The sequence below is a fragment of the Bufo gargarizans genome, chromosome 3 (genome assembly GCF_014858855.1).
Source record: "Bufo gargarizans isolate SCDJY-AF-19 chromosome 3, ASM1485885v1, whole genome shotgun sequence".
In the NCBI taxonomy this organism is placed as follows: domain Eukaryota; kingdom Metazoa; phylum Chordata; class Amphibia; order Anura; family Bufonidae; genus Bufo; species Bufo gargarizans.
In genome coordinates this window covers 141,005,420-141,029,697 of record NC_058082.1, presented here as the reverse complement: position 1 = coordinate 141,029,697, position 24,278 = coordinate 141,005,420, and the positions used below count along the sequence as shown (strand labels likewise).

The following is a 24,278-nucleotide window of genomic DNA, read 5'->3' as shown; positions in this document are numbered from 1 at the left end:
GAAATCTGCAAATATAATTGATAGGCTATGGCAGGGCTGGTCAACCTGCGGCTCTCCAGCTGTTGCAAAACTACAACTCCCAGCATGCCCAGACAGCCTACAACTATCAGCCTACAGCAGGGCATGGTGGGAATTGTAGTTTTACAACAGCTGGAGAGCCGCAGGTAGGCCAGCCCTGGGCTATGGTTTGGAAAGCCACACAGCAGGTCAATTTCCACACAAAAAAAAAATAAAAATCAGCAAAGTGTACATGAGATTTGTCTCTCACACACTTTGCTGGTACTATATTAGGCCTCATAGACACGATTGTATGTATTTTGCAGTCCGCAAAAAATACGGATGACGTCCATGTACATTCCGTATTTTACGGAATTGAACAGCTGGCCCCTAATAAAACAATACTATCCTTGTCCGTAATGCGGACAATAATAGGACATGTTCTTTTTTGTGTAAAGGAAGCGGAATGCACACGGACTAATTTCCGTTTTTTTTTGCGGACCCATTGAAATTAATGGTTTCGTATATGGTCCGCAAAAAAGACGGAACGGACACGTAAAGAAAATACGTTCGTGTGCCTTATGCTGTGGTTTTACCGAAGAGTAATCTGCAACATGCGCAGGTCCCCTAAGGGTGGCTGCACACGATGTTGATTATATGTGTTTTTTCCCCGCATTAAAAAAGTACACACAGTACCGGCACAGTGGATAAGATTAGACCGATCTCATGTGTGCTTTCCTTTTTTTTTCTTAGGCGCAGAAATTGCTGTTTGGATTTTGAAATCTGCAGCATGTCAGTTGTTGGATTTTTCTTGTGCAGATTTCACTACTTTCAATGAAGCATCCCAAAATCTAATAAAAACTACACCCAAAAAAAATATTTTTGTATGGTTTTGGTGCAGATTTCTTGCATATGGTGTGCTGTCCGCATCTTTTGCGGCCCCATTGAAATAAATGGGTCCGCATCCGACCCACAAAACATACTTGGGGCCATATTGCTTCATTTTTCATCTGGTTTCCATATTGCTTCATTTTTCATCTGGCGCATGCGCATTTTGCTCGACGATGCCTCTGCCATTAGTCGGCACAGGCTACTGTATACAGTGCGCCTGCGTGAGATTATGGCGCTCCTCAGAAATTACATCACCGGTTTAGCAGTGAATAATTAGCTGAGAGGCGGTGCTGGGCTCCGAAACGATGGGCGCGGATGGGCTCCAACGGATTCTGGGACAACCCCTCAGGCTCCTTATCCAGGTAATTTGCATACCAATGAAATCACCTTTTTGAAGAAAAAAAAGGCAAAAAGAACAGTAAGGCCGAGTTCACACGAACGTGTGTGACACGTGCCCGTGCTGCGGCCCGCAATGCATGATCGTCGGCCGTGGGTCAGCCGTATCAGATCGCGGACCCATTAACTTTAATGGGTCTACGATCTGCCCGTTCCGCAAAAAGATAGGACCTGTTCTATCTTTTTGCGGAACGGAGGAACGGGACGCAACCCCACGGAAGCCCTCCGTAGTGCTTCCGAGGGGTCCCGTTCCGTGCGGCCGTTCCCCAATTCCGGATTTGTGGACCCATTAAAGTGAATGGGTCCGCATCAGTGATGCGGAATGCACACGGAACTGTGGCCGTGTATTGCAATGCGGCCACGGATCACACGCGTTAGCGTGAACTAGGCCTAAGAGTGGGATAATTTAATACAAATCGAGGAAACTGATGGGTACATATGAATAACTCTGTAGGCTAAATCCTGCTGACAGAATCCCTTTAAGGGCTCGTTCACCCGAACGTATTTAGCGTTCCGTATACGGGCCATTTTCTGCGTTCCTCATATGGTCCGAAAACTGAACCATTTATTTCAATGGGTCCGCAAAAGGTGTGGACAGCACACTGTGTGCTGTCCGCATCCGCTGCTCCGTTCCGTGGCCCCACACAAATTTTGCGGACAAGAATAGGCATTTCTATAATGGGCCTCTGGTCCGCAAATTGCGGAAGGAACACGGGCGGCATCCGTTTTTTGTGGATCCGCAATTTGCGGACCACAAAAAACGGCATGGTCGTGTGAACGAGCCCTAAGGCAGATAATCTGCTGAGAATGGAGTGCCAATCAATGACACATTGTGGCTATTTACGCAGGTCATTCATAGTCACTGCACTGCTGGAGAAAGTGCTTAACTTATGACAAGGTGCAGCATGGTGGCCTTGGGTCAAATCCAACCAAGGACGACTTCCGCATGGCGTTTGTATGTTCTCCCCGTGTTTGCGTGGGTTTCCTCCCACACTCCACAAACATACAAATAGGCAAAATGGCTTCCTACGAAATTGACCCTAGTGTGGGTTGGGATTGACACCTATACGGCAGCCATTTACTTCCCAGTAAATGGCCACTGCAGCCACATAACTGTCCCTGTGAGAAAAGTGCATTACAAGCATTTTTCACCGTAAATTAGGTGCACCCTCTGGCAGTCTGTGCTCCGAGACTGAAATCTACTCCAGTCCCTGACAGAAGCAGATTTCAATTCCGCCTGGAAACAGACATAAACAAGAGACTTCTACGTGGCTCCAGGTCTGTACTGCAAAAGAAAGGACACGCCCTGAGTGTTCACAGCCGGTGCACGTGTTTTGCGGATCCGCACTCTGCAGACAGAAACGTGGGCCGTCGCACAGTGGTGTGAATGTGGCCTGAGTGTGATCATTCCTCCCCATACACTTTGCATATTGTTCACAGCACCGGTTACATATAGGAATGTGCTGTGGAGAGAAGAAGCGCTCAGTGGTTTGTCGGCAGATTCCTGGGCACGTTCACAGGGCAGTGATCGGGCACAAACGATCGTACAAGTGTTTGCTGAGCCTGAGGGAATGGGCACTACAGTTTTATAGGCAGAGTCTCTCAGCTCGCCTGACAGGGCCTCACGTGCAAGTCTGTCATATAGGGCTGCGTGCACACAGGGCACACACTGACTTACGCGAGGGCACCTAGGGTTTGGCGCTAGTGCACACACTGACTTACGCGAGGGCACCTAGGGTTTGGCGCCAGTGCACACACTGACTTACGCGAGGGCACCTAGGGTTTGGCGCCAGTGCACACACTGACTTACGCGAGGGCACCTAGGGTTTGGTGCCACAGTGTCGAAACTCTAACCTTATTTCTCACAAAGGTGCCATCGTGTTTTACAGCACAGGGGTCTGGGGACGTTGGGGACATAATAATTCTGGTTACAAATAAAGCACCTGGTAACTGTAAACTGCTGGGCGTGGGGCAAACTACCCTAAAAATAGCAAAAATACATCAAAAGTGCTTATCCACTGACAAAAACACTACTCTTCTGACAAAGTGCATTTCATACAATAGTCCAGTCACGTCATGAACAGCCCCGTGTCCGCACAGGCCTTCACCAGTATATCGAGCCCAGCTCCCCACCGTTGTAGACTGGCACACTGGAGCTCCTGCCCAGCTGAGCCCACAAGGGAGCCTCCCTACCAGCTCTGCCAGTTACCATGATGTCTGCTGGGTGATCACGACGCTACGTGACGTCACAGCCCATGCGCCCTCTTCATTGGTTACTGGATTTGTCTTTTGGAGAATCCAGGTTTCCTATAGGTTTTCCCTGGGATTGTGGGCGTGGCTGAAGTGGCGGGAACCTTGAGTGTGTGCGGGTGAGTCCTGTGTGTCCGGGAGCTGGGCACTGGCTGGGTGACCTCTCCCTGGCAGCGCATAAGTGGATCACTCCTCCCAACCTCCGCCGCGCTAATCGGATTCCTCCTCCTAATCCTCTGTCACAGCGGCCAGGTGACAGACATCTGCTCTCTTCTGCCTATGGATCTGTCACGAGCTAAAATGAGCCGCAAACAGCGAGGGGTGCCGGGGGCCGGCTATCCGGATTGTCAGACGGGAGAGGACGGAGACAGGAAGATCTCCAAATTTGTGAGTATCAGGGTGGCACCGACCACGTGGCCTGGCACGGCTGTCAGTGTGATAGATGTATGTCTTTTGTAGGTGGTCGCACGTCATGTGACTATTAACCTTTTCCTGGCCCGGATAGGACGGGCTAAACCTGTTCTAGTCGCACCTGTACCCCACTGTGACACACACCTGTGGCTCCAATCAGTAAAGTGGCACGCCGCTGCTGAGTTTGTCCTATTACGGTACTTTCACACTAGCGATATTCTTTTCCGGCATAGCGTTCCGTCCTAGGGGCTCAATACCGGAAAGAACTGATCAGGTATATCCCCATGTATTCTGAATGGAGAGCAATCTGATCAGGATGCATCAGGATGTCATCAGTTCAGGCAAAAGAGAAAACCGCAGCATGCTACGGTTTTATCTCCGGCGAAGAAAACTGAAGACTTGCCTGAATGCTGGCATTTTTTTCCATAGGAATGTATTAGTGCCAGGCAGCGTTTTGGTGTCCGCCTCCAATCGGAACGGAAGCGAACTGAGGCATTCTGAGCGGATCCTTTTCCATTCAGAATGCATTAGGGCACTGATCCGCTTGTGGCAGCCCTGAACGGATCTCGCAAATGGAAATCCAAAACGGCAGTGTGAAAGTAGCCATTTTGGGGTACATATAACGTAATAACTTTTTTTTGCGGTTGGAATGGGGATAAACAGTTTTTTGTACGTTGCATCGTTATCTCTTCCACAATAACCCCTTTAAAGGCTCCTGGTTGGTACATTGAAATTTGCTTACTGTATGGTGCAAACCCAAAGTGTCACCCACCTCCCGCAGCAGACAGGGGTGTCACCAGCCCGCCCCGAGTAACGGGCAAGTGCAGGAAGCCACATCTCCTGGCTGCTCTCAGCCCGCCCTCCAATCCGCTAATGGCTAATCAGCATGTGTCTGTCCAGTAACCAATCAGCAGGCCTGTTAGAGCTGCACTTCGGTGAACTGTACATGAGAGAAGAGCTGGGATTGGCTGGGGGATTTGCATTGTATACAAACTGATGCTGAGGGGGCCAGGCTCTGTAACGGTTTCCGCTACCTACACAGGATTAAAGGGGTTGTGTCACTTTTCAGCAAGTGGCATTTATTATGTACGAGGCACTTCCTAATGTATTGTGAGTGTCCATATTGTTTCCTTTCCTGACTGGGTTCATTTTCCTATCACATTATACACTGTTTGTTTCCATGGTTACGACCACCCTACAATCCATTAGTTTTGGTTGTGCTTGCACACAACAGGGAAAATGTGGTGGCCACTCTGGTGGGAGCTCACATAGGTTGGTGCTTTTTCCTACAGTGTGCAAGCATGACCACCGCTGATGGATTGCAGGGTGGTCATAACCATGGTAACGAGCAGTGTATAATGTGATCGAAAAATGAATCCAGTCAGCAAAGGAACAATATGGATAATCACAATACATTAGTCAGTGCCTTGTAGTAACTTTGTCTACAGGATAAATGCCCTTTTCTGAAGTGAGACAACCCCTTTAATGGTCCTGGCGGAAGGGACTGAATGCACTATACATGCTGCAGGATTCAGCGCTTCGGACTGAGATGCGTTGAGATACAGTACACATGATGCTTTTTTTAGAGATGCATTGTAAAGGAGTTATTGCAACCTGTGGTTAGTGTTGGACGATATAAAAAATGTTCTCGCTAGAGATGAGCGAGTTTCCGCTTCTGACATTCGCTCACACTTCACTTGGTGGTAAAAGGTGAATTGTGTTATCGATTCCGTTACCACGGACCATAATGCAATTCTGTAACGGAATGCCTTTAGAGGAATTCCATTATTTATTCCATTGTAATAAGTCTATGGGCTGCAAAACGGATCCGTCCCGTTTCCGTTATGCAGGGGAGTCCTGCCACTAAATGTGGCTGAAAGAAGTCAACGTGGCTGTCTGGTCTGTATAGAGAAGATGAAGAAGGAGAACATCTACTGTATATCAGAGGAGACCTCACTGGATGAAAGGTGTGTAGTGCTGTGTTCTGTTTGTTTGGTGGCACGAAAAGTAATCGTCCATAATTGGTCCTAGTGTGGTGTCTCATCTTGACAGGAAGATTTGCGCTGCTGGCAGAGTCTTAGAACAGAGCCTATGGCAGCGGCATGAGAATAGTCTTATTTTTTAACATCACTGTTCCTTGGTGGTGCTTGGTTCTGCCTTATTGTTACTAGGGATTACTTGGCGTGAAAAGGTTGCAAACCACTATTCTATGTTGTTTTTTGTAGGGTTGCATCGGGTATCCAACTATCGATACCCAATCGATACTTTTAGACCCGGATCTATACGATACTGGGATTTGCTATTTTCTGATACTCGCTGCTCTCCGCCATGTTCTCCTCAGCTGCATAGTGGAGAAGGAGGAAGTCCCTCCCTCCCGACTGTGACACAGCTGCTGCTGGCCACCAATTAAGAGATAGGACTGAGGAGGGGCTGTGACCACTGTGCCACCAATAAAAATAATTAAGCCATTAATTAAAATGTAGGCTGCGGGTGCCAGCTGTATCACATACCCATCCTCAATGACAGGGTGCGGCGATCAGCCGAACCGTGGCAATTAACCCCTCAGGTGCAACATACTAGTGTCATAGACTCCTGTTCAGGCATTTTACTCCCTGGATAAAGACTCGTGCGTATTATTACGCATGGTCTTTTTCTAGTCATGAGCGCTGTATCAGAAGCTGCCAGGTCGAGCACACATGAAGGCCCTCTCCCGAGAAGCCCCACCCCTCACGGACATCTCTCTCCCCAGGAGCAGCTCCAGAGCCTGGACTGAACACTACATTGTGCTGATGTCACAGTCATGTGATCAGCCGTGTGTGGGAGGAGTTAGGGAAACACAGGCTTTGTGTAGGACTGTGCTGGTGGAGAATGCAGAGGTACTTTATGTATGGAAGGTGTGTAAAAAGCAGAGCTATGTCAGTGTAACCAGTCTATTGTTCAGTTTTCTGTGTAATGAGCCCAAAGTAGTTCTATCTGTGTAATAGATATGTAGCAGAGCTGTGTGCAATGTGTATATAGTAAACTATCTGTGTAATGGGCATTTGGTAGAGCTGTGTATGGCAGCGTCCGGTGGGCCCCATATAGTGTATGATGTTGGATAAATGTAAAACTTTCTATATTTATTTATTTTTGCATGGGAGACTAGCAATGGTTCCTTGCAGAAATGTCAGCCTTATAACGTTATGTGGGCCTATAAAATATATATATCTCGCCTAAAGAATTATTAGGAACACCTGTTCTATTTCTCATTAATGCGATTATCTGGTCAACCAATAACATGGCAGTTTCTTCAATGCATGTAGGGTTGTGGTCCTGGTCAAGACAATCTCCTGAACTCCAAACTGAATGTCAGAATGGGAAAGAAAGGTGATTTGAGCAATTTTGAGCATGGCATGGTTGTTGGTGCCAGACAGGCCGGTCTGAGTATTTCACAATCTGCTCAGTTACTGGGATTTTCACACACAACCATTTCTAGGGTTTACAAAGAATGGTGTGAAAAGGGAAAAACATCCAGTATGCGGCAGTCCTGTGGGCGACAATGCCTGGTTGATGCTAGAGGTCAGAGAAGAATGGGCCGACTGATTCAAGCTGATAGAAGAGCAACGTTGACTGAAATAACCACTCGTTACAACCGAGGTATGCAGCAAAGCATTTGTGAAGCCACAACACGCGCAACCTTAAGGCGGATGGGCTACAACAGCAGAAGACCTCACCGGGTACCACTCATCTCCACTACAAATAGGAAGAAGAGGCTACAATTTGCACAAGCTCACCAAAATTGGACTGTTGAAGACTGGAAAAATGTTGCCTGGTCTGATGTGTCGATTTCTGTTGAGACATTCAAATGGTAGAGTCCGAATTTGGCGTAAACAGAATGAGAACATGTATCCATCATGCCTTGTTACCACTGTGCAGGCTGGTGGTGGTGGTGTAATGGTGTGGGGGATGTTTTCTGGGCGCACTTTAAATGCCACGTGCTACCTGAGCATTGTTTCTGACCATGTCCATCCCTTCATGACCACCATGTACCCAACCTCTGATGGCTACTTCTAGCAGGATAATGCACCATGTCACAAAGCTCAAATCATTTCAAATTGGTTTCTTGAACATGACACTGAGTTCACTGTACTAAAATGGCCCCCACAGTCACCAGATCTGAACCCAATAGAGCATCTTTGGGATGTGGTGGAACGGGAACTTCGTGCCCTGGATGTGCATCCCTCAAATCTCCGTCAACTGCAAGATGCTATCCTATCTATATGGGCCAACATTTCTAAAGAATGCTATCAGCACCTTGTTGAATCAATGCCACGTAGAATTAAGGCAGTTCTGAAGGCAAAAGGGGGTCCAACACCGTATTAGTATGGTGTTCCTAATAGTTCTTTAGGTGAGTGTGTGTGTGTGTGATGTGATTTTATATATATATATATATATATATATATATATATATATATATATATAGTACAGACGAAAAGTTTGGACACACCTTCTCATTCAAAGAGTTTTCTTTATTTTCATGACTATGACAATTTTAGATTCACACTGAAGGCATCAAAACTATGAATTAACACATGTGGAATTATATACATAACAAAAAAGTGTGAAACAACTGAAAATATGTCATATTCTAGGTTCTTCACAGTAGCCACCTTTTGCTTTGATTATTGCTTTGCACACTCTTGGCATTCTCTTGATGAGCTTCAAGAGGTAGTCACCTGAAATGGTTTTCACTTCAAAGGTGTGCCCTGTGAGGTTTAATAAGTGGGATTTCTTGCCTTATAAATGGGGTTGGGACCATCAGTTGTGTTGTGGAGAAGTCAGGTGGATACACAGCTGATAGTCCTACTGAATAGACTGTTAGAATTTGTATTATGGCAAGAAAAAAAGCAGCTAAGTAAAGAATAACGAGTGGCCATCATTACTTTAAGAAATGAAAGTCAGTCCGAAAAATTGGGAAAACTTTGAAAGTGTCCCCAAGTGCAGTCACAAAAACCATCAAGCGCTACAAAGAAACTGGCTCACATGCGGACCGCCCCAGGAAAGGAAGACCAAGAGTCACCTCTGCTGCGGAGGATAAGTTCATCCGAGTCACCAGCCTCAGAAATCGCAGGTTAACAGCAGCTCAGATTAGAGACCAGGTCAATGCCACACAGAGTTCTAGCAGCAGACACATCTCTAGAACAACTGTTAAGAGGAGACTATGTGAATCAGGCCTTCATGGTAGAATATCTGCTAGGAAACCACTGCTAAGGACAGGCAACAAGCAGAAGAGACTTGTTTGGGCTAAAGAACACAAGGAATGGACATTAGGCCAGTGGAAATCTGTGCTTTGGTCTGATGAGTCCAAATTTGAGATCTTTGGTTCCAACCACCGTGTCTTTGTGCGACGCAGAAAAGGTGAACGGATGGACTCTACATGCCTGGTTCCCACCGTGAAGCACTGTGGAGGAGGTATGATGGTGTGGGGGTGCTTTGCTGGTGACACTGTTGGGGATTTATTCAAAATTGAAGGCATACTGAACCAGCATGGCTACCACAGCATCTTGCAGCGGCATGCTATTCCATCCGGTTTGCGTTTAGTTGGACCATCATTTTATTTTTCAACAGGACAATGACCCCAAACACATCTCCAGGCTCTGTAAGGGCTATTTGACCATGAAGGAGAGTGATGGGGTGCTGCGCCAGATGACCTGGCCTCCACAGTCACCGGACCTGAACCCAATCGAGAGGGTTTGGGGTGAGCTGGACCGCAGAGTGAAGGCTAAAGGGCCAACAAGTGCTAAGCATCTCTGGAAACATCTTCAAGACTGTTGGAAGACCATTTCAGGTGACTACCTCTTGAAGCTCATCAAGAGAATGCCAACAGTGTGAATAGCAGTAATCAAAGCAAAAGGTGGCTACTTTGAAGAACCTAGAATATGACATATTTTCAGTTATTTCACACTTTTTTGTTATGTATATAACTCCACATGTGCTTTTTCATAGTTTTGATGCCTTCAGTGTGAATCTACAATGTTCATAGTCATGAAAATAAAGAAAACTCTTTGAATGAGAAGGTATGTCCAAACTTTATATATGTCCTTCTAAAAAAATTAGCATATTGTGATAAAGTTCATTATTTTCTGTAATGTACTGATAAACATTACACTTTCATATATTTTAGATTCATTACACACCAACTGAAGTAGTTCAAGCCTTTTATTGTTTTAATATTGATGATTTTGGCATACAGCTCATGAAAACCCCAAATTCCTATCAAAAAAAATTAGCATATTTCATCCGACCAATAAAAGAAAAGTGTTTTTAATACAAAAAAAGTCAACCTTCAAATAATTATGTTCAGTTATGCACTCAATACTTGGTCGGGAATCCTTTTGCAGAAATGACTGCTTCAATGCGGCGTGGCATGGAGGCAATCAGCCTGTGGCACTGCTGAGGTGTTATGGAGGCCCAGGATGCTTCGATAGCGGCCTTAAGCTCATCCAGAGAGTTGGGTCTTGCGTCTCAACTTTCTCTTCCCAATATCCCACAGATTCTCTATGGGGTTCAGGTCAGAAGAGTTGGCAGGCCAGTTGAGCCCAGTAATACCATGGTCAGTAAACCATTTACCTGTGGTTTTGGCACTGTGAGCAGGTGCCAGGTCGTGCTGAAAAATGAAATCTTCATCTCCATAAAGCTTTTCAGCAGATGGAAGCATGAAGTGCTCCAAAATCTCCTGATAGCTAGCTGCATTGACCCTGCCCTTGATAAAACACAGTGGACCAACACCAGCAGCTGACATGGCACCCCAGACCATCACTGACTGTGGGGACTTGACACTGGACTTCAGGCATTTTGGCATTTCCCTCTCCCAGGGCTGTGGAGTCGGAGTCGAGGAGTCGGAGTCAATTTTGGGTACCTGGAGTCGGAGTCGGCAAAAAATTAACCGACTCCGACTCCTACTAAATTTAAATTGGAATAAAAAAAAAAAGTTTAAATGTCCGAATTCATAAACAGTTATAATTAATGACTTCTCTACTGTAAGAATAAAGGCCAATGCATGCAGTGCCTCACGTAACCGCAAAACAAACGCGTTCAGTGATGTGAAGAAGATTAATATAAACCATTTCTAGGTTTTACAGATTTTGTTTTTGGTTCATATAGATAAGCTTTGTTTTTGTTCTAAAACAACCAAATAATGTGGTTTGTATTTTTTAACTTGTAAAGTTCCTGATGTTTATGCCTGCTGCTACTATCCAGCCACTTGATTAAAAAAAAATGAATAAAACTGTTGTTTTCATTGTGTTTGTCTTTTGCTTAAACTGTTCAATACAGTAGACTGTTGGCTTCCCAGCCGGTAGTCATTTGGTAATGACATGTATGTTGCCTTTCTTTCCTTCAAGGAATGTATAAAATACATTCGCATATTAAATACTGAGGAGTCGGAAGTACAAAAAACTGAGGAGTCGGAGTCGGAGCATTTATCTACCGACTCCACAGCCCTGCCCTCTCCCCAGTCTTCCTCCAGACTCTGGCACCTTGATTTCCGAATGACATGCAAAATTTGCTTTCATCCGAAAAAAGTACACACGCCTGTACACGGTGGCTCTGGATGTTTCTACTCCAGACTCAGTCCACTGCTTCCGCAGGTCCCCCAAGGTCTGGAATCGGTCCTTCTCCACAATCTTCCTCCGGGTCCGGTCACCTCTTCTCGTTGTGCAGCGTTTTCTGCCACACTTTTTCCTTCCCACAGACTTCCCACTGAGGTGCCTTGATACAGCACTCTGGGAACAGCCTATTCGTTCAGAAATTTCTTTCTGTGTCTTACCCTCTTGCTTGAGGGTGTTAATGATGGCCTTCTGGACAGCAGTCAGGTCGGCAGTCTTACCCATGATTGCGGTTTTGAGTAATGAACCAGGCTGGGAGTTTTTAAAAGCCTCAGGAATCTTTTGCAGGTGTTTAGAGTTAATTAGTTGATTCAGATGATTAGGTTAATAGCTCGTTTAGAGAACCTTTTCATGATATGCTAATTTTTTTAGATAGGAATTTGGGGTTTTCATGAGCTGTATGCCAAAATCATCAATATTAAAACAATAAAAGGCTTGAACTACTTCAGTTGGTGTGTAATGAATCTAAAATATATGAAAGTCTAATGTTTATCAGTACATTACAGAAAATAATGAACTTTAACACAATATGCTAATTTTTTTTTTAGAAGGACCTGTGTATGTGTGTGTGTATATATACACATATATATATACATATATATATATATATATATATATATATATATATATATATATATATTTTCCTATTAGGGTGAATAGGACAAGGGATGAAAAGACCACAGGTTCTAACACCTAGGGGGGGAAATAGTTATTAAATAAAAAGTAAAAAAAAAAGAAGAGAGTTTTAAAAAAAAAAAACACCAAAATATTAAGTGTAAATCACCCCTTTTCCCAATTTTACATATAAACAATAAATAAACATATCACATATTGCCACGTCTGAAACGTCCAAACTATATATATATATATAAAAACATCACGTATGCGGTGGAAAAAACCCCCCCAAAAACCTGACATTTTTTTTAAGTGCAGAATGCACGTGGCTTTTTGGGTGTTTTTATTTTTTTCGCATGGTATCGAGTATCTCAATACTTTTTTGATGGTATCGAAATCGAATCAAAATTTTGGTATTGCAACAACCTTACTATATACTATGACGGCCACTAGGAAGGAGATCACTAACAAAATCTGTTCTAAAATTTGGAAGAGATATTGTTTGTGGTGCAAATAGTCTGAGGTTCCTCAGAAGTATTTTCATTTCAGTTGATTTTAAAGTTTTTGAAGGCTGTTTTTAACAAGTGATTACTCTAATAGCACTCTGAGAGTCCAGGTTTCAGCCCTGAATTAGTATATGTTAAACCCATCCATGGTTTATGCGATTCCTGAAGGGAGCTGAGGGGTTGTGGTCTAGCTTTTGTTCTCCCTCGTAATAAAAAAACATCATTTCTGCCCATACAGTAGGTGAAATTCAGGCTCTGAGAATCGGTGAACTATTTCTAAAGGTTTCCAATGACCTGTTAGTACTGAAGTATGACCATTCGCTTTTACCCAAAGTGGTTTGGGATTTTCTTAGTCAAGAGGAGATCTTTCTACCTTTTCTGAAAATCCTAGATCAAAAAAATGAAAAGACCTTTAATAAGGCCCCATGCACACTGCCGTGTTTCACAGCCGTGTGCGGGCCGTGGAACCGCGGCCTGGATCCCTCCTGAGAGCAGGAGCGCACGGCGTCGCTGGTTGCTATGACGCCGTGCGCTCCCTGCTGCCGGCACAGTACAGTAATACACTGGTATAGATCATACCAGTGTATGACTGTATTGCGGCGGCAGCAGGGAGCGCACGGCGTCATAGCAACCAGTGACGCCGTGCGCTCCTGCTCTCAGGAGGGATCCAGGCCGCGGTTCCACGGCCCGCACACGGCTGTGAAACACGGCAGTGTGCATGGGGCCTAAGCTGGCTGTTAGATGTTGAGCGTTGAAGTATCTATAAGCTTCCAGACCTTTGAGGAAGTCTGACTATCTCTTTGTTCAATTCCAGGGTCTGAGAATCTGAGGAAAGGGTTCAGAGCTTCCAAATGTTTGCCAACTTGATGGACTAGACTGGTTATTTTTGAAGCCTACAAAGTAACAAATAATTAATTTGAAGGCCCTTTCCAGTTCAGTGTCTTCCTCTTGTCGATGCTTCCATGGAACAGATTTGCATGGCTGCGACTTGGTTAGCCCTCATACTGCCCTGAGCTGTCCAATTGCAGCGGAGAGCGTCACAGTGAGGTGATTTCTTTTTTTTTTTTTTCTTTTTTTTTTTCTCTCTACGCTGCGATTGGACAGCTCACAGCCAGGAAACAGGGCAGTCTCCTCCTCCCTGTACCGCTATTAGATCCCCGCTGTATGCCCTACATACCCTGCTACTTAGTTTATAAAGTCTGGACCCATGAAAGGTCCTCTTTAAACATTATAGGATAGATGCAAGATTTATAGTGTGTGTATATATATATAATTTTTTTTTTTTTTTTTTTTTTTTTTTTTTTTTTTTAATAGGAAAGTCCTGTATGCGATGGTCCACCCTGAATGTGCTGAATGTGTCAATCAGGTAGATCTCGGCGTAAGGCCGAATGCACACGGCCGTGTTTCACAGCCATGAGCGGTCCGTGGTAACACGGGCTGGATTCCTCCTGAGAGCAGGAGCGCACGGCGTCATTGGTTGCTATGCTGCGGCAGCAGGAAGTGCACGGCGTCATAGCAACCAATGACGCCGTGCGCTCCTGCTCTCAGGAGGAATCCAGCCCGTGTTACCACGGACCGCTCACGGCTGTGAAACACGGCCGTGTGCATCCGGCCTAAGTGTCATTGTGGTGGAAAACTGGTTTACACTTACCTGCAATTCCCTTTTCATGAGTCCTCAGGATGTGTGTTGGGAATGTTGGCGCTGCAGATTCTGTTAGGCTGTCTGGTTCTAGTAAGACACCGATTCTTTTTGTCCCTTCCTGCTCGGAGGAGAATCGTCCCTCAGCATAAGGCCTCTTGCACACGAATGTTGCGCGTCCGTTCCGTGCATTGGGGGCCGCAATTTGCAGTCCCCAGTGCACAGGCACTGTCCGTGCGGTGGCCCGAGATGGATAGAGACCCATTCAACTTGATCCATCCGCACTTCAAAACAATAGAAAAAGTAAAGAAAATTTTGCGGTGTGGAGGCACGGACAGAAACACTGTAGAAGACCTCTGTAGTGCTTCCATGGGGTTCCGATCCGTGCTTCTGTTCCACATCTCCGTGATTGTGGACCTAGTCAAGTGAATGGGTCCGCATCCGTGATGCGTAGTGCACATGGTGTATTGCGGACCTGCCGTATGCGGTTTGTGTGCAAGAGGCCTACGTGTCATTGAAGTCTTGTGTAAAGGGAATTACCGGTAAGTGTAATCCAGTGTGTGGTGTTTTTTTTTTTTTATTATTATTATTATTATTATTATTATTATTATTATGATGATTATGATGGAGGGGTATACTGAAGAATGAAGACCCACTGGATCATTCTACTTCTTCACGCTACATAGTGTAATGGAACATATCAATTATTTAGTAATGGAAAATGAGTTATTATCTTCATTCTCTGTTTTGTGTTAAATGAGCGGCAGTGTGACCTAAGCACATATATTTACCCGCTTAATAATGACTCTAGAACTTGTGTTCAACCAAGGCGTAAAATTGGGCTTGAGGGAATTCTCATAATCTTTTGGCGTGATAACATGGCTGGTGGCTACAAGCATCGCGGGCTTTGCTGCTTTTTTAATTAGAAAACTAGCCTAGTTTTGAGCACATTCAATAAATAATCCTTCTGAAGCAGAAATATTCCTCTTAATGACAAACTGAATATTGTGCAATAAGCTTTAATTATTAAATCCGAGAATGACCAAGATTGTTTACATAGCTGATTTTGCGCTACTTTATGCCCTGTTTGTGCTGTCCCTCTATAAACAGATGTAAGGTCTGTGTTTTTGGCAGTAGGCGGCTTCAGTGCTTTGAGTATGGTGTCATAGACTTTGGCATCATATAAAGGCTGAACTAAATAGCAGTATATACATGACCGGAAAACTTAATGCAGTTACGTGGTGATAAACTGGTCAATGATCGCACAACCAAGGTGGGGCATCCTCTTTTTGGGGTTCTGCAGAAGGACCAGCAATGGCAAACAGTAGTGTTCAGTGATGAAAGCGGGTTCTCCCTAGGTACTAATGAGGGTTAACGGGAAGGCTGGAGAGTACCTACTGCACACACAGGACCTACACCAGTTCTCATAGCAGTGAGCAGTTTTTGAGGATTCATTTTATTATTGAACAACTACAGTGCAGTTGGCCAATCCAAAAAGTTATTAAACCTGAAGATAAAAGAAAGTAACGGTGAAGTTTTGGCTTTCCTGGGAGAATATGTACATGGGCAACTATTAGGCCTCTTTCACACGAGCGTGACGGATTAGGTCCGGATGCGCTCAGGATGTGTTCAGTGACACGCGCACCATTTTGCAAGCAAATTCAGTCAGTTTTGTCTGCAATTGCGTTCAGTTTTTTTTATTTATTTTTTCGCCCGAGTGCAATGCGTTTTGAAGCGTTTTTCACACGCATGATAAACTGAAGCTTTACAAAGATCTCTTAGCAACCCTTGTTTGCACATGCAATGTGTTTTTTTTTCACTGAGCCCCATTCACTTCTATGGGGTCAGGGCTGCGTGAAAAATGCAGAATATAGAACATGCTGCGCTTTTCACGTAACGCAGAACTGATGTGTGAAAAAAATGTACACAGACTTATTGAAATGAAGGGGCCAGGATTCAGTCCGGGTGCTATGTGTTCATGTCATGCATTACACCCGCATGGAAAACTCACTCGTGTGCAGAATTATTTTGGAACTAAAATAAAAAAGGAAAATTTCCCATTTAACCTGTTTATCAGATGAAAATAAAGTGAGAATAGTAAGTAACTCAAAATATGTAAAAAGTGACCTGTATATCCCCTTATATTCAATACCTGTAAGTTTCTTAATGTATCGACTATCATCTTTTTGTGGGGCAGCAACCACATCCTCACCGTTCAGAGATGTGAGGAATACGGTTTTCCTTCACTGTTAATCTCCGATTTCAGAAGGGCCCATGAGTTCTCAATAGGGTTTAGGTCAGGTGAGGAAGGGGGCCATGTAATTCTTTCATCTTAAATGGTTTCATCTCGGACAATGGGGTCATATCTCTAGGAGAAGCCCCCATTGTCTGAAAGGTGCAGGTCCTAGAGGTGGGACCCACACCTATCTCGTAAATGGAACCGATAAAGACCCGGAGGGGGCACAGAGCATGCGTTGCTGCCCTCCATTTCTAAAGGGGCGCTGAAAATAGCCGAGCACTAGCACCCCTACTTCATTGTCATTGAACCAGTTCTTCACCGATCTTGACGTATGTTTCGGGTCGTCCTGCTGGAACACTGTCATCCTTTTTATACCCATAGTACTTGAGTGTACGAAGTAACTCGTCTTGTAGGATACTCACATATACTGTAGCTCAGCACTAAGACCACCAATGATCCTGGTCAAGTACCATATCATCAGGCCTCCTCTACCAAATGTGACAGTTCCTTCAATTTCTCTATCCGTTTTCCCTTGTTTCTTCCAGACCCATTTGCAACCATCAGAGACCAGTCTATTACCTTTTTGTCTTATCGCTCCAATTCACAATCTTCTACTGTCCACTGTATATACATTTTTTTGCAGACTTGAGTTGAAACTTCTTATGACAATATTGAAGTTAAGGCTTCTTAACCTTTTTTATTTATTTATTTTGGACCACCATTCCAGATTTGTGCAATGCATGTTGCACCGTGCTTGCATGTGATCTCGCTGTTATGAAGCATACGAGCCACCTCCACTGCTGTGTTTGTTGTGCCAGAACTGATAGACCTTGTGATGAGCCAACTTGTTGACGGCGATATTTTGCCTGGACGTCCAACTCTTGGCTTTGGAATGAATGGAAGGACTTCATTTCATATTCTTTTAACTGTCATAGCACTTACATGATGCAGTCTGGCAATTTTTCTTGGCCGAGATACTGCTATCGATGAGCTGGATGATGCTGTTTGTATTTTCTTGTGATATCTTCATTGCTGCTCGAACCAGTGACCTTTCACTTGGGCATCAACCTAATAACATACTGAGCTATTAGGGAATGTGAGAACAGGTGGTCATTTGTAGTATACAAGAAGAAAAAGATTGTTCCACCACCAGGAGCAAAACAGTAACAATGCAGTTACATTACAAGAATCTGCATAACTAATCATAGGCTAAATAGTTGCAAGTCCAATTTATGTATGAGATAGCCAAGATGATTGTCTGTCTAAAAAAAAAGCTGGTAGTCTCACGTTGGACTTTGTAGTGGATGGTTAGATATGGAGCCTGAAAGTCAAAAGTTCAAAACATTGCTAACCCTTTGCTCATCAGTGTGTGACCGCACTGGTCACTGGAGGATAACAGGTTCTTGGTCACTTTACGGTTGATTCTTCGTAAATCTTTGGCAGTTAATTTGTGTCTTTTCTTCTCAACACATTTCTTTGGACCCTGTTGACTATTTGCAACAAAGTGTTTGGTTCTGTGATCATTCCTCAATATATCAAAAATTTCAAGGGTGCTTCATCCCTCTGAAAGACTTTTAACCTTTTTTTTAACTTTACAGTCAGTTAATTGTCTTTTTTGGCCCACTTTGCCAGAGGAAAACAAGCTGCCTAATAAGTCTGCCCTCCTTATTATAGGGTCTAGGTCTCCTTAGGCTGCACCCTCCCTCATTACACAAATACACATCATGCTTCAGTCTAATAAGAATTACAGTTACAGCTTGCAGTTAGAAAATATGCCTAAGGGTCTATTCACATGACCGTATTTCTGTTCTGCATATTTTGTGGACGTATTCATATCAACGGGGCCACAAAAGATACAGACAGCATGCGGTGTGCTGTCTGCATCCATATGTCTCTTCCGAGGCCCTTCAAAATGTGGCCATGTTTTATAGACAAGAATAGGACAGTTATAGAGAAGGCAGGATGCTCGTGTGCATGAGCCCTGAGGCTTGGGTAACACTTTTGATGCTGTGATTTCTGGTCAGTTGACCCACCATTGGGTCAGGGCACTAATCCGGGATGAGGGTGCATTTATACCTGACATTGATATAATGGTTAGGAAAAGCTGAGACATGGAAACTGGAACGCCAGCATGTTGTTGTACCGTCACTCGTGTGCTTGCTGATGTCTCCAAGTGAAATGCAGTATAGAGCGTGTATGTCTTGGTTCCCTTAAAGCTCTTTGGAAGGCTTGACATGATATATGATGTAAAAAGCATGGATAAAATATTTCCCCCTCTATAATGTAGCGATAAGGCCATGTCCAGACTGGAAACCTAAATTAGGAAGGATGCTGTACCATGTAAAGCAATTTGAAGCCTGCAAGGTTGCAATATATCTTATATGGAGGTAAAAAATTGTATCCGGAGATTGAATTATCTTTATTCATTGCTAAATAAATTGAATTTAAAATTGCTTTTTTATGTTTATTACAAATTAACACCTCTTATAACTTGTTTATGCCTATGGAATACTGCTGTGTGGCAATTGCGGCGTCTCACTTAAATGTAATTATCTTTAATAAGGTTTCTTATAGCGTTTAGTAACAAATGTCTATGCAGGGCTGTGTGAAATAGATAAGCAGTGGGTAATCTACTCTCTGTTTACTTGGTCAACTTAAGACACTGCTTGAGAACTGTATGTGCTGCCGCCTGTTCATTTTATTGTATTAAAGCTTCAATGAGGGGATTAATTCCCACGTGCTCCCCCCTCCGCCACTGCCTTACCTACAGAATAATAAATGTTCTTCTGCACCCATGGCTTTACAAACGCAGCACTTCCTTTCTTTGGTTTTGTAGTGGTTGTCCTGTTTTTTCTTTTTGTGGCTCAATTATTCAGGGTTCTCTTTAGGATGGGTGCTCAAACGCAGTGTTAGTGAATGGGAATTTATGAAATGTCGTTCGATGCATATGACTGTGAGAGGTTATTCTACTACCACTCGTTTTATGTTTCCTTCTACTCAGACTGAAGTTTGAGTACAAGACTTCCCCCAGATAACTGCTGCCACCACCTACAGAGTTTCTGGGCAGATAAGTACCCCAACACCTACACACTAGGCCTGCACAAGATATCGCCAACGCAATCGCAATATCGCAATTGCCAATTGGCCGACCTAAAAATGCTGCAATTGTATTACCATATTTTTCGCTTTATATGACAAACTTTTTTCCCCCCAAAAGTGGGGGGGGAAATGGCAGTGCGTCTTATAAAGCGATGGTTGACTTTTTACGTGGCTGACACGGATGTATCACCGGACGCTATGCTGCACAGAGCGGCCGGCGATACATCAGTTACTGTACGGGGAGGGAGGAGGGGCTGGAGGCAAGTCGTTATTTTAATGAACAAATGTTCTTTTATTTATTCTATTTTATTTCTGTTCTGTGCAGCGCTATTAAGAAAATGGCAAGTTTTGTATTTTGTACTTTTGCAGTAATGCAAATATGTTATTTAATTTAGTAAAAGATGTTTTATTTTGAAAAACACTGTGCATTTCACTTCTTGAGTTAAGCATAACTACATTTCAGCATTATCAGTAGTTTGTGTGTGCTTTTGCCTTGAAAAACCAAGTAAATAGACCTCTAGCACAATTCCCTTTAAAATATCTCATCGCATATCGTTATCGCAATTTTTAGGGCCCTAATCGCAATCGCACAAAATTCCCATATCATGCAGACCTAATATAGACATTACTCTCCAGCAGTTAAATGGTTAAATCACAATTAGAAAGGCTATGGATTCTTTATCGCATACAAGTACCAAACACCATAAACCTGTTTGTGGGCTGCAATACGGGCACAGGCCGCAGGTGTTTGTGTGCATGAGCCCTAACAGTGTTTTAGGTGTAGTTATGTGACTATAGCTGTGTGTGAAGGGGCTGGCTCTGCTCTGGACACATACCCACATAGGAAATGGTGCTCTGTGTTGGGCACAAGTAGGGAGTGCAGGTGCCACGACCTGGGACCAGAGTGAATATCTTCAGATTGGGGCACCTTGGATAATTGAAATGTATTAGTAAGTTTTAGAGCTTGTAAGGATGTATTTTTTTTATTTTTTTTTTTTTTCCTGAACAAAGGGGTTGTTCCATCCGAACGTTTATAGTATATCCACAGGATATGCCTTAAATATTCAATAGATGTGGGTCCCACTCCTATGTTGGCACTGTGCAGCCTAGAATAGCGAGAAGGCCGCACGTGTGTGCAGTTGTCTCCATTCACTGCTATGAGCACGCTCACTCGGCTATTTCAGAAGTCCCATAGCAGTAAATGGAGAGAGCTGCCTCTTTATTCTGGGCAGAGTGTATTGAAATCCCGTTTTTGACATCTGTACCTGTCTCAGAAGTGGGATATGTAAATACGTCACAGATGTTCAGGTGGAAAAAAACACTTCAAGACTAGGGATGAGCGAACTCGAACTGTATAGTTCGGGTTCGTACCGAATTTTGGGGTGTCCGTGACACGGACCCGAACCCGGACATTTTCGTAAAAGTCCGGGTTCGGGTTCGGTGTTCGTCGCTTTCTTGGCGCTTTTGTGACGCTTTCTTGGCGCTTTTTGAAAGGCTGCAAAGCAGCCAATCAACAAGCGTCATACTACTTGCCCCAAGAGGCCATCACAGCCATGCCTACTATTGGCATGGCTGTGATTGGCCAGAGCACCATGTGACCCAGCCTCTATTTAAGCTGGAGTCACATAGCGCCGCCCGTCACTCTGCTCTGATTAGCGTAGGGAGAGGTTGCGGCTGCGACAGTAGGGCGAGATTAGGCAGATTAACTCCTCCAAAGGACTTGATTAACTGATCGATCTGCAGCTGTGGATCATTGAGCTGCTGATCCTCAATTGCTCACTGTTTTTAGGCTGCCCAGACCGTTTGTCAGTCACATTTTTCTGGGGTGATCGGCGGCCATTTTGTGTCTTGTGGTGCGCCAGCACAAGCTGCGACCAAGTGCATTTAACCCTCAATGGTGTGGTTGTTTTTTGGCTAAAGCCTACATCAGGGTGAAGCTGTCACACCAAGTGCATTTAACCAGCAATAGTCTGTTCATTTTTTGGCCATATACAAAATCAGGGGCAAGCTGTGCCTGTCGCCAAGTGCATTTAACCCTCAATGGTGTGGTTGTTTTTTGGCTAAAGCCTACATCAGGGTGAAGCTGTCACACCAAGTGCATTTAACCAGCAATAGTCTGTTCATTTTTTGGCCATATACAAAATCAGGGGCAAGCTGCGCCTGTCACCAAGTGCATTTAACCCTCAATGGTGTGGTTGTTTTTTGGCTAAAGCCTACATCAGGGTGAAGCTGTCACACCAAGTGCATTTAACCAGCAATAGTCTGTTCATTTTTTGGCCATATACAAAATCAGGGGCAAGCTGCGCCTGTCACCAAGTGCATTTAACCCTCAATGGTGTGGTTGTTTTCTGGCTAAAGCCTACATCAGGGTGAAGCTGTCACACCAAGTGCATTTAACCAGCAATAGTCTGTTTATTTTTTGGCCATATACTACATCAGGGGCAAGCTGCGCCCGTCACCAAGTGCATTTAACCCTCAGTAGTGTGGTTGGTCAAGCTGTGACACCAAGTGCATTTAACCAGCAATAGTCTGTTCATTTTTTGGCCATATACTACATCAGGGGCAAGCTGCGCCCGTCACCAAGTGCATTTAACCAGCAATAGTGTGGTTATTTTTTGGCCATATCCCAGTCTAATTCTGTCACTAAATCCATACCGGTCACCCAGCGCCTAAATACTAGGCCTCAAATTTATATCCCGCTAAATCTCTCGTTACCGCTGTCCTGTTGTAGCTGGGAAAGTTATTTAGTGTCCGTCAAAGCACATTTTTTGTTCTGGGTTGAAGTACAATTCCCAATTTAGCAATTTCATAATTTAGTGGTTTCTGCTATATCAGAGCTATTTGAAATCTATCCCTAAAAGGGTATTTAATATTCAAGGTGCACATTGGGTCATTCAGAATAACTTCACACACACCCGCTACTGTGTATTTTCAAGTCTAATTCTGTCACTAAACCCATACCTGTCACCCAGCGCCTAAATACTAGGCCTCAAATTTATATCCTGCTAAATCTCTCGTTACCGCTGTCCTGTTGTAGCTGGGAAAGTTATTTAGTGTCCGTCAAAGCACATTTTTTGTTCTGGGTTGAAGTACAATTCCCAATTTAGCAATTTCATAATTTAGTGGTTTCTGCTATATCAGAGCTATTTGAAATCTATCCCTAAAAGGGTATATAATATTCAAGGTGCACATTGGGTCATTCAGAATAACTTCACACACACCCGCTACTGTGTATTTCCAAGTCTAATTCTGTCACTAAACCCATACCTGTCACCCAGCGCCTAAATACTAGGCCTCAAATTTATATCCCGCTAAATCTCTCGTTACCGCTGTCCTGTTGTAGCTGGGAAAGTTATTTAGTGTCCGTCAAAGCACATTTTTTGTTCTGGGTTGAAGTACAATTCCCAATTTAGCAATTTCATAATTTAGTGGTTTCTGCTATATCAGAGCTATTTGAAATCTATCCCTAAAAGGGTATATAATATTCAAGGTGCACATTGGGTCATTCAGAATAACTTCACACACACCCGCTACTGTGTATTTCCAAGTCTAATTCTGTCACTAAACCCATACCTGTCACCCAGCGCCTAAATACTAGGCCTCAAATTTATATCCTGCTAAATCTCTCGTTACCGCTGTACTGTTGTTGCTTGGAAAGATATTTAGTGTCCGTCAAAGCACATTTTTTGTTCTGGGTTGAAGTACAATTCCCAATTTAGCAATTTCATAATTTAGTGGTTTCTGCTATATCAGAGCTATTTGAAATCTATCCCTAAAAGGGTATATAATATTCAAGGTGCACATTGGGTCATTCAGAATAACTTCACACACACCCGCTACTGTGTATTTTCAAGTCTAATTCTGTCACTAAACCCATACCTGTCACCCAGCGCCTAAATACTAGGCCTCAAATTTATATCCTGCTAAATCTCTCGTTACCGCTGTACTGTTGTTGCTGGGCAAGATATTTAGTGTCCGTCAAAGCACATTTTTTGTTCTGGGTTGAAATACAATTCCCAATTTAGCAATTTCATAATTTAGTGGTTTCTGCTATATCAGAGCTATTTGAAATCTATCCCTAAAAGGGTATATAATATTCAAGGTGCACATTGGGTCATTCAGAATAACTTCACACACACCCGCTACTGTGTATTTTCAAGTCTAATTCTGTCACTAAACCCATACCTGTCACCCAGCGCCTAAATACTAGGCCTCAAATTTATATCCTGCTAAATCTCTTGTTACCGCTGTACTGTTGTTGCTGGGCAAGATATTTAGTGTCCGTCAAAGCACATTTTTTGTTCTGGGTTGAAATACAATTCCCAATTTAGCAATTTCATAATTTAGTGGTTTCTGCTATATCAGAGCTATTTGAAATCTATCCCTAAAAGGGTATATAATATTCAAGGTGCACATTGGGTCATTCAGAATAACTTCACACACACCCGCTACTGTGTATTTCCAAGTCTAATTCTGTCACTAAACCCATACCTGTCACCCAGCGCCTAAATACTAGGCCTCAAATTTATATCCCGCTAAATCTGTCCCTAGTGCTGTAGCTGGGCGAGTTATTTAGTGTCCGTTCAAGC

General features: G+C 43.8%; 1 protein-coding gene across 4 annotated transcripts in view; it reads left to right on the top strand.

Moving 5' to 3' along the window:
- The first annotated feature begins 3,639 nt into the window (after positions 1–3,639).
- DIAPH3 (diaphanous related formin 3) overlaps positions 3,640–24,278 on the top strand; it is a 682,618-nt gene continuing 661,979 nt past the window's right edge. For all 4 annotated transcript variants that reach the window (XM_044286187.1, XM_044286189.1, XM_044286188.1 and 1 more), the window contains exon 1: positions 3,640–3,921. In XM_044286187.1, the coding sequence (XP_044142122.1) occupies positions 3,814–3,921 (108 nt within the window). In that variant the 5' untranslated portion in view covers positions 3,640–3,813. The remainder of the gene's footprint in view (positions 3,922–24,278) is intronic.